General features: G+C 41.3%; 1 protein-coding gene and 1 pseudogene across 5 annotated transcripts in view; one reads left to right on the forward strand and one right to left on the reverse strand.

The window, feature by feature from the left end:
- The window catches only part of CDC123 (cell division cycle 123), a 57,813-nt gene extending 48,246 nt beyond the window's left edge, over nt 1-9,567 (reverse strand). For 3 of the 5 annotated variants that reach the window (XM_019460786.2, XM_019460787.2, XM_019460784.2), the window contains exons 1-2: nt 9,457-9,567; nt 5,914-5,985 (exon numbers count right to left, since the gene is read on the reverse strand). In XM_019460786.2, the coding sequence (XP_019316331.1) occupies nt 5,914-5,985; nt 9,457-9,530 (146 nt within the window). In that variant the 5' untranslated portion in view covers nt 9,531-9,567. The remainder of the gene's footprint in view (nt 1-5,913; nt 5,986-9,456) is intronic. The other 2 variants (XM_019460788.2, XM_019460785.2) reach the window with 1 other exon arrangement.
- LOC128775203 (U6atac minor spliceosomal RNA) lies at nt 1,409-1,527 on the forward strand (annotated as a pseudogene).
- Nucleotides 9,568-9,595: the final 28 nt, after the last annotated feature.

Below are 9,595 nucleotides of genomic sequence, written 5' to 3' on the forward strand. Positions count from 1 at the left end.
ATAATCTTATGCCATTTTAAAAACACATGGAGGGGGTGCCTGGGTGGGTCAGTCGGTTGGGCATCCGACTTTGGCTCAGGTCATGATCTCACTGCTAGTGAGTTCGGGCCCCACGTCAGGCTCTGTGCTGACAGCTCAGAGCTTGGAGCCTGCTTCACTTTCTGTCTTCATCTCTATGCCCCTCCCCTGCTTGAGCTCTGTCTGTCTCTCAAATATAAAAAATTAAAAAAATCAGAAAAAAACTTAAAAACACATGGAAAATTACACAATTGTGTCACTGAAATAAAGAATATAAAATTATATATTATATAAAATATATATTATATGCAAACATGTATTATGTATAATATGTATTACATACTAGATGAATATAGTATAAATTATATAAAATAGGACATTACATATTATATAAAATATAGTATGCTCGTAAGATAGGCTAAAAAATGTATTTAAAAAGACTAGAGAAGATATTCCAATATTTGAACAGGATTTGCTTTTAGGTAGTAGAATTAGAAGTGATTTTTTTCTGCTTCTTTATATTTTCTCTATAAAGTTTTCAAGTCTACTATAATAAGTACTCCTTTGGTAATTAGTAATAAGGTGGGGCATCTTTTACACATGATGGAATCTCTAGGCATTCGTATTGTTCCCACTCCGTACCATTTCAGAATTTATCTTACCAAACAAAACTGAGTCATACATAACTCCCATAGTCTATGCTAAGGACAGATGCCTAATCGACAGATCTCAGTGTCTACCAGCCACAGTTCACTACTGGCCTACTCACAATAGAAAGAATATTCAGTAAGTCTCGTCCATTAACTCCATTCTATTTGTTTGTAACTATAATACTGTATTCCTTGATGCAGGGATACATCCCATGTAAAAGAGCTAAAATGTCCACATATTAATAGACACAATTGTGGTACTCTATTAACAATATTTTAAACATACACACTCATTCAACTAATTGTCACTATCTGAACTCAGGGAGAAATTACTGATAGACAGAAACCAACCTGGATTACTCTGGCCTGAATAGAGATATTCTGGCCTGCAGGACTTCAACAGTTGAACAAATGAAACCAATGGGATGTCTGGATCCGAGGCCATAAACCCTACTGTCGATATGAACCCCAGGATAGGACTGTGCTGTTTTCCCTAGTGTAACTTGCTCCGTTGGTCAATATCGTGGATCGATAAGTGATGTGATATTATAACCAGTGCATCTAGATTGTAATCACCTGGAGGCTGCCCAAAACTGTTAACCCATTTAAAGTTTAATTATCCCTTTAGGTTAAGTTAAATTATGTTCTTTTGGGGTTAATTAAAGCTTCATGGGGTGTTCTAGTTTTACTTTTTTATCCCCCTACTCTTCCTGGGAAAGTCAAAAAGATTAGGATAGCAAGTGTCTGAGCTGAGATGTCAGCACTCCCCTTGACAAGGACGGAAGGGGCCCTCAGGCCTGACCACACACATTCGGTTAAGGCACCGCCAACTACTGTGACACACCGACCATCATTTTTCAAGAAACAGACTCTTAACTATGGAGAACAAACACCTGGTCACCAGAGGGGAGGTGGGTGGGGGTATGGGCGAAGAAGGTGACGGGGATGAAGGAGCGCACCTGTCATGATGAGGACCCGGTGATGTTTCCAAGTGTGGAATCACTGTATTGTACACCTGCAACTAGTATTACACTGTATGTTAACTGGAATTTGAATTAAAACTTTAAAAAAAAATTCGTAGGTTAAAAAAATTAAAAAAAAAAAAATAGCATGGGCTCCAAGGAAAAAAATGAAAAGATTAGGACAGCAAAGAATATACTGAGAGGGATACACAACCAAGCCCGCACACAAAACAAACACTGAGCTTTAAAAAGACACATCCGGGGGCACCTAGCTGGCTCAGTCAATAGAGCATGTAACACGTGAGCTCAGGGTTGTGAGTCTGAGCCCCAGGCTGGATGCAGAGATTACTTAAAAATATCTTTAAAACAAAAAGGTTTGAAGAAAGCTACTTAGCAATGAAACAGAGTAACACATGAATCTCAAAAGCATTATGTTGAGTTGAAGCCAGACACAAAAAAATACACACTATATAATTTCACTTACACCAAGGCCTAGAACTGACAGAACTAAGCCATGGAGACAGAAATCAGACCAGTGTTTGCCTGGGGTGGAGTTGGAGGAGGTGGGCAGGATTGACCAACAGGGGAGAGCAGGGACTTTCCTAGGGACTGGAAATGTTTGATTTTCTTTTTTTTTTCTTTCTTTCTTTCTTTCTTTCTTTCTTTCTTTCTTTCTTTCTTTCTTTCTTTCTTGTTTGATGTTTATTTTTGAGAGACAGAAAGAGAATGAGAACAAGAACGACTGGGGGGGGAGGGGCAAAGAGAGAGGAGACACAGAATCTGAAGCAGGCTCCAGGCTCTGAGCTGTCAGCTTAGAGCCCAATACGGGGCTCAAACCCACAAACTGCACGAGATCATGACCTAAGCTGAAGTCAGACGCTTAACCGACTGAGCCACCCAGATGCCCCGGAAATGTTTGATACTTTCAATGGCAAGGTGATGAAACAAGTGTGCATTATTTATCAAAACTCATCAAACGTTACACTCAAGATCTGTGCATTTTATTGTAAATGTACCTCATTTAAATTTCACCTGTATTTTCAAGTTTTTACCTATAAAAATAACCCCACCTAAAATTACTGCCCTTTTCAAATCAAAGGTTTTTCTCAGCCAGAGTAAATGACACCTTCGTCCATCCAGACGTTCAGCCAGAAATGAGAGGGTAATTCTTGCCAGCTCCTTCTCTGTCACCAAGTTCTGACGGTGCAGCTCCAACACCTCACATGCACTCACATCTCCCCTCCAGTGTCACCATCGTAGTTCATGCCACTGTCAGTTCTAACTCGGCCCAATGCAGTATCCTCCTAACCAGTCTTCAATTCCCACATGGTAACCGGTCCCAGTTCAAACCCTGAAACCTGCTCAAGTCACTGTCTTGTTCTGAGCTCTTCAATGCATTCCTACTGACCTCAGAATAAATACTAGAATCTTTAACAGGACTCCCACACACCCCCTAACTACCTCCCCGGTGGCACCAACCAACTCTTGCACCGTTCGGCCCTCCGTGCTCCAGCGGCATGACTCCCTGTAGTTTCTCGCAGATCAAGACCTTCCATGCCTCAGAGCACTCCTTAATGCTGTTCCCTCAGCCTGGGAGATCTTTCCCTCCACCCATCAACTGACTACCTTCCACCCAAACTTCCTGACTGAGAGGCTCCTAAGTTACTTCTTCAGGGTATTCTCTGTCCTTCCCTGCCATCTTCAGCCACCCCACCCCCAGTGATTTAAAGTCTCATCAGAATTCTCAGTTACATATTTACTGGTGTGCTTGCTTAATGTTCCAGGTGAGATCAATGATGATGGTGAGAGCAGGTGGTGTTTCTTCAGAGCACACAGTAGACCAGGCACTGGGCGAAACATTTTACACATTATCTCTTTTCATCTGTGCAACAACCCGCAGTAAGTTCTAGGGTATCAGTCACCCCATTTACGGACAGGGAAACCCAAGCACAGAGCACTAGAAATTACAAAGACATGATCTGCCAGCAGGCAACGGGACTGGAGGACAGGCACTAGGCTGTATCCACTCCCACACACTTGAAGCTGAACCGCCAACTCCAAAAGGGCAAGATCCCTCTCTGATGGGTGCACTACTGTGCGGCAAGGTGCCACAGAGCCGTGCAACGGTATTTAGCAGGGCCCACCCACGCCACAAGCCCGCACAAACACCTGGCCAATGAAAAACAACACGGAGCTCTTCAATACGCTTGCAATACGGAAATCTACCCAGTACTTTCTAATGTTAGAAATTATTTTCTCTGTAGTCCCATTTATTTATTTTTGAGAGAGAGAGTGAGAAAGAGAGCACAGGGAGGGGCAAAGAGAATCCCAAGCAGCCTCCACGCTGTCAGTGCAGAGCCTGAGGCAGAACTCGATCTCATGGACCATGAGACCATCATCTGAGCCGAGATCAAGTGTCGGGCGCTTAACCGACTGAGCCCCCTAGGCACCTCTACAGTTCCATTTATATAAATAAACTCATTATTGTTCTAGACTTGAGAATAATAAAATTATGTTTTTAAGTGCCCCAAAGTTGAGTCTTGCTTAACTATTCTACTGTTTCCTAATCCTGCAATAGAATTCATGAGACTCTCATTAACAATCTTCAGGTTATTATGAGGCTAAGAATAACCAAAAACAGAAATGTAATCCAGAAAACTACACAGAAAATTCACAAGAGAAAGGGAAGCAGAGTATGAAATTAGTGTTACTGAAAACACACACAATTCTATTCCCAAGTTCCTTCATCCAACAAATGTCTACCAAGCACCTCTCACGTATCAGGTACTGCCCCAAGCGCCAGGAACAGACCTGTCCAAGTCCCCGTTCTCATGAAGCCTGCACTCTAATAAAAGAACAATTATGGGAATTATGCCAGATGGAAGTAAGTATTATGCAGAAAAATAAAATGAGGTAAAGAGTAAAAGTGAGGCACCAAAATGTGCCCACTCATACCATGAAGCAGTATTCAGCCTTAAAAGGAAAGAAATTCTGACACACGCTAGAATATGGGTGAAGCTTGTGGACATTATGGCTGAGTGAAATAAAGCCAGTCACAAAAGGACAAATCCCCTACGAGTCTGTTCATGTGGGGTATTTAGAGTACTCAAAATCATAGGCACAGAAGGTAGAACAGTGGTTAGGAGGGGCTAGTGGGAAGAGAAATGAGTAGTTCGTGTCTAATGGGGGCTGAGTTTTAGTTTTACAAGATGGAAAGAGTTCTGGAGGTGGATGGTGGTGACGGTTGCACATTATAAATGCACTTACTTCCCCTGAGCTGTGCACTGAAAAATAATTATGATAGCAAACTTTATGTTATGGGCATTTTATCACAATAAAAAAATTTTTTTTCAACAATTCCAAGGGAGGGACGCCTGGGTGGCTCAGTCGGTTGAGCATCTGACTCTTGATCTCAGCTCAGGTTTTGATCGCAGGGTCATGAGTTCAAGCCCTCCATGCTCTATGCTGGGCATGAAGAATACTTAAAAACCAAGGGCTCCATGCTGGGCGTGAAGAATACTTAAAAAAAAAAAAAAAAGGATAATAATGATAATAATAGTAATTCCAAGGGAAAATTATTTCCAACCTGGAATTCTACAAAAAAAAGGAGTTCTGTACACCAAGGGTTCCTGTTAAGCTAGTTCAGAAAGGAAGTGAGGGATGAGCATTTATTTAGGTAACATGACCTGTGAGCAAACTAGGAACTTCATTACATTCTATGATTCTTAAACTTTTTCAAGTTTGCCCTAAAAAGACTGAAGCATGGTAATGTCGTCCCTTTATAACTAGAGGAATTACAGCAACAGAGAAGGTGGAGGGGGGTTAAGCATGGGGAAGAAAAGGTTAAGGAATTACACGATACCCTAGTAAAGCTTTCTGTTTGTAATGGACAATTAATTTTTTATCTTAAAAGTTGAAAGATCTCAAAAAAAAAAAAAAAAAAGAAAACGAAAACGAAAACAGGCTGAAGAACTTCAGAGGGTCCTAATGGGCCCTCTTCCTGCCCCCACCCCCCTCCATTTTCTCAAGCAAGAGATGGAAGGAACTGCCCAGTTTCACAACCAGCAACTATCAGAGGAAGGAGTACTCAATTCTGAGTCTTATTAATTGAACACTGACAAGAAATACCCGACAAAGATCAGGATGTAATTTTAACTAGGGGAAAAAAAGGAGAGAATTGTGCCAAAGCTAATGTATTTATTTTACCTGGTAATTATTGAGATCTAATCACTGCAACATTTCTTTGTGATAAAGTTTAAAGAATTTTTCCTGGTACACTTTACCTTCCTGAAACCACCAGAGTTCCATCATCGAGTAAATAATCCTTCACATTCTGAGGAAGTGGAAGAATGACACTAAAAAAAACAAAAAACAAAAAACAAAAAAAACAATAATAATAAATAAATTTACCAAAAAGGCATCATTTTAAAAGACCAATCATAAGCAGAGAGAAAAATTCCAAACTCAATTTTTTAATTACTTGTTACCTTTATTTTAAAATAAAATGGGAAATGTTAATGATGTACATTCGATAGGAGACTGAAAATTAACAATATCAATAAAGATTGTGGGAAACTAAATTCGGCTCATATATTAACAACCGTGGTGACGAAACAAAAAACCACCAAATCCAAAGAACCACACTGAAATTACAGCATGAAAGGCACAAGCTCAAGAGAATTCTGAGTACATGGGCCTTCCAGAAATCAGACACCAGCAGATATCGGCAGCAACACAGGAAATGCAGTAAGCAAATCAGAAATTTACAGCATCTGACCACCTTCTACGACAGAAGACAGAGGTGGCCTTAAGATCTGGAAACCCTTCCTTGGTTGGCAGTGAGCACCTAAGGCTAAGAACCCACCATGTGTCTGGATGTGTTTTGGTGGAATCCCATTCAGCAGACTGGACTGCCAGAGCTATAAAGCTGCTTTAATTTGTTTCAGACAATTAAGGGAGGGCGAAGCCACAACCTGAAGTCACTTCAGAATCTCATGGGATAATCTTTTTACTCTGTAATAATAAATCATCAAGAAATTCTGCAACAGGTACCTAAACGTAATGCTATTATTTTGACCTTGAGGCATATAGTCTTTAACAACTGAAAAGAAATGATGGCTTGCTTTCAGAGTCAAGAGGACATCGACTCATGCATCATTTATTAAGTTTTCCGGCAAATCAGAAATGGTTTGTGTGCACAGAGATTATTCATGGGCTAGTTCAGTTCTTAAAACTAATATCTGATTTATCGAATTTTACAATTTTACATTGAAAAGCTTAATTCTTCAGGCTTTTAAGGTCAACCACTAGATCTTACTACTCTATTTGTAAATCTGCTAAACTTTAACCAATTTCAAGTGAGACTATGAAACTCAAAAGCTGAAAAAAAAAAAAAATCACCATATAACATGTTAAGTGCTACTCCAGGGGAGAATGTGCTTTACACAAACTAATGAGGCTGTCCAGAAAGAGCTTAGATCGGTCACTGAAATCCAAGTCAGGTGAGAGTCCAATGAGGTCTGTCCAACAGATGTAAAAGAATTAAATGACAAAGTACCTACTCCATTCTGTATCCCATTCAGTACCTTATACATTCAGTATCCTCTTCTAGATTCCAGAATTCTAGATCTTATCTGATTCTAGACCAAGGGAACATAATTATATACACACAGACAAGTTATTCTAATACAATTTTAAAGGTAAAAGGGGGCTTAAAAGATTATTTAATATAGCTCTTATGTTTGAGGAAAATAACCGATTTTAAAAAGTAAAGCAGATGGCCCAAAGTTATCTAGCTAATGATTCTTAAGCCTGAGTCAAAGTTCTAGAACTCATCAAAAAATCAACTTGTATTCTTACCCACCTAGTCATCTCTGAACCATGTAATAAACACTGAATAATAATGCTGAGTCAATAACAACAATATGGTCTCTCAGCATTAAAGCTGACAAGGACAATGACAAAGCTAACACAACGCCACCAGACTGGCCCAGATTGTGGAGGGATATCCTGCTGTATGTTAGGTTCCCGTGATATTACCACAGAACTAAACAGACTGAAGAAACAGCTTAAAGACAGAGCAAAGAACAGTTTCAGGCAACACGGCTTAGTTGTGGACTTTTAAAAACCCCACCTCCTGGTTATTTTTCACTCTTTGCTTCCGAGGAGTGGTACACACTCTAAGTGAACTAAAGTTATTTTGGTCAATGGAGCTTTGACTAAATCCAAAATGTAACAACAAGCAGCATTTCCGTGTGTTTACTACATGCCAGAAACAGTGGCAAGCATTTTAAATGTTTTATCTCATTTAATTCCCATGCCAATCCTATTATTTTCTCAAATTTCCAGATGGGGCTTAGAGAGATTAAGCAATTTGCTCAAGATGCTGGTGGGACCAAAATCCAAAGCCAGGCAGACGGCCCCGATTCGAGAGTCCAATTCTTAACCATCAGACTTTCCTGCCGAAGGCAAAGGAAAAACCACGCCACAGATGACAAAAAGGCACCTGCACACATTGCAGGTCAGCTTTAAGTGCCCTCAGTAGGAAAATGTCTGACAGGTTCACAAACACCTCTCTCTCACCAACACAAATAACTCTAGCCTCATCTCAGACCTAAAGCTTATTCTGATTATACAATGTAACAAAGGATCGGAATACCATAGGGGAAGATAACTTCTTAGGAGGCAATGTCCACTGCAGCTCTTGAAGCTCTTCCTTTTGTTTTGGTGTCACTTCAACCACCTTCAAATGCTTCAAAAGGATTATCTTCCTTGGAGCTGCTCTAACCTCCAACTAGAAACAGATCCTATGTATGAATACCAGGATGGAAGAGAACGGTCTTGTGAATAATCTCCTTACGCTCTTCCAAACCCTCAGGATTTCAAAATCGTTGGCCTCTCTGTATTCACACTCTGCACCAAGGGGACCAAATGAACAGAAGACAGTTGGTATCTAAATTAAGTGATAATATAGGCCTAAAGGGGGAGCGGGCAAAATACAGAAACTCCTGTCCATGAATATGCAGTTCTTTGATCTATCCCTCTTAGTGAGTGACAGCCTGCTCTTGCATTATTCTCCACATGTTATGATTGCTTTTGAACACTGGGGGTATTCTCCTAGCTGCCTTGCCTATATTACCTTGAATGACCCAGTGAAGGAAAAGTTACTCTTCTGCTTGCCCTGCAAACCAGGGATGGATCCCCTGTTGTAGGCCAGAGAACTAGACAACGAATCCCATTCCACTCCTTTTCCAGGGATGGCTTCCTGTCAAGGTACATCTCGATCCCTAACAACATATAACTACACTAATGCTTTCTTGTTAAGCTATCTTATCGGAGAATTTCAAGCAGGGTCTGTATCACTGTTCTCATCCTACAGCGACTGAAAGCAATTAAGACCCCAGCGGGTTAGTCAGTGGCAAAATCCAGACTACCCAGTTCTCCTGATCACTTCTCCTCTCTGGCAGTTCTACAAGCAGTGATGGTGAACTCCCAAGCCTGAACCGGCTTAATCCACTAGTCACCCCGCCATCTGACCTTCAATGAACCACGACCTGCCCTTCTACCCGCCCTAGCACACGCCCTGAACGCAACACGACGCACAGCAAACTCGCATCGACTTCATTAATCTCCCCACCTGAAATAGTACTAGGAAGTCGAAATCTGGGCACTGGCGCTTCCATCCAGTCGCTAAAAGGCCTGTGTTGTTGTTGTTGTTGTTGTTGTTGTTGTTGTTGTTGTTGTTTTTCGCTGATGGAGCGAGGACTCGCCCCAAATGTCGCAGTTCCCTTTTGCCTATCGCCCCGGCGTAACCCCTCCTGTCTTACCTCTTGATGGTAAGGCTTCGGAACAGTGGATACCACGCGGAGAACTGACAGCGCAGCACATGCTCCTTCTTCATCCTCCAGCCGCCGCCGCCTCTCCCTCTCTTTCCAGCACCCTCCCGGAACCCAGGTCTCCCGTCCC

Source organism: Panthera pardus, unplaced genomic scaffold, assembly GCF_024362965.1.
Source record: "Panthera pardus isolate Hobbes unplaced genomic scaffold, ASM2436296v1 HiC_scaffold_6, whole genome shotgun sequence".
In the NCBI taxonomy this organism is placed as follows: Eukaryota; Metazoa; Chordata; class Mammalia; order Carnivora; family Felidae; genus Panthera; species Panthera pardus.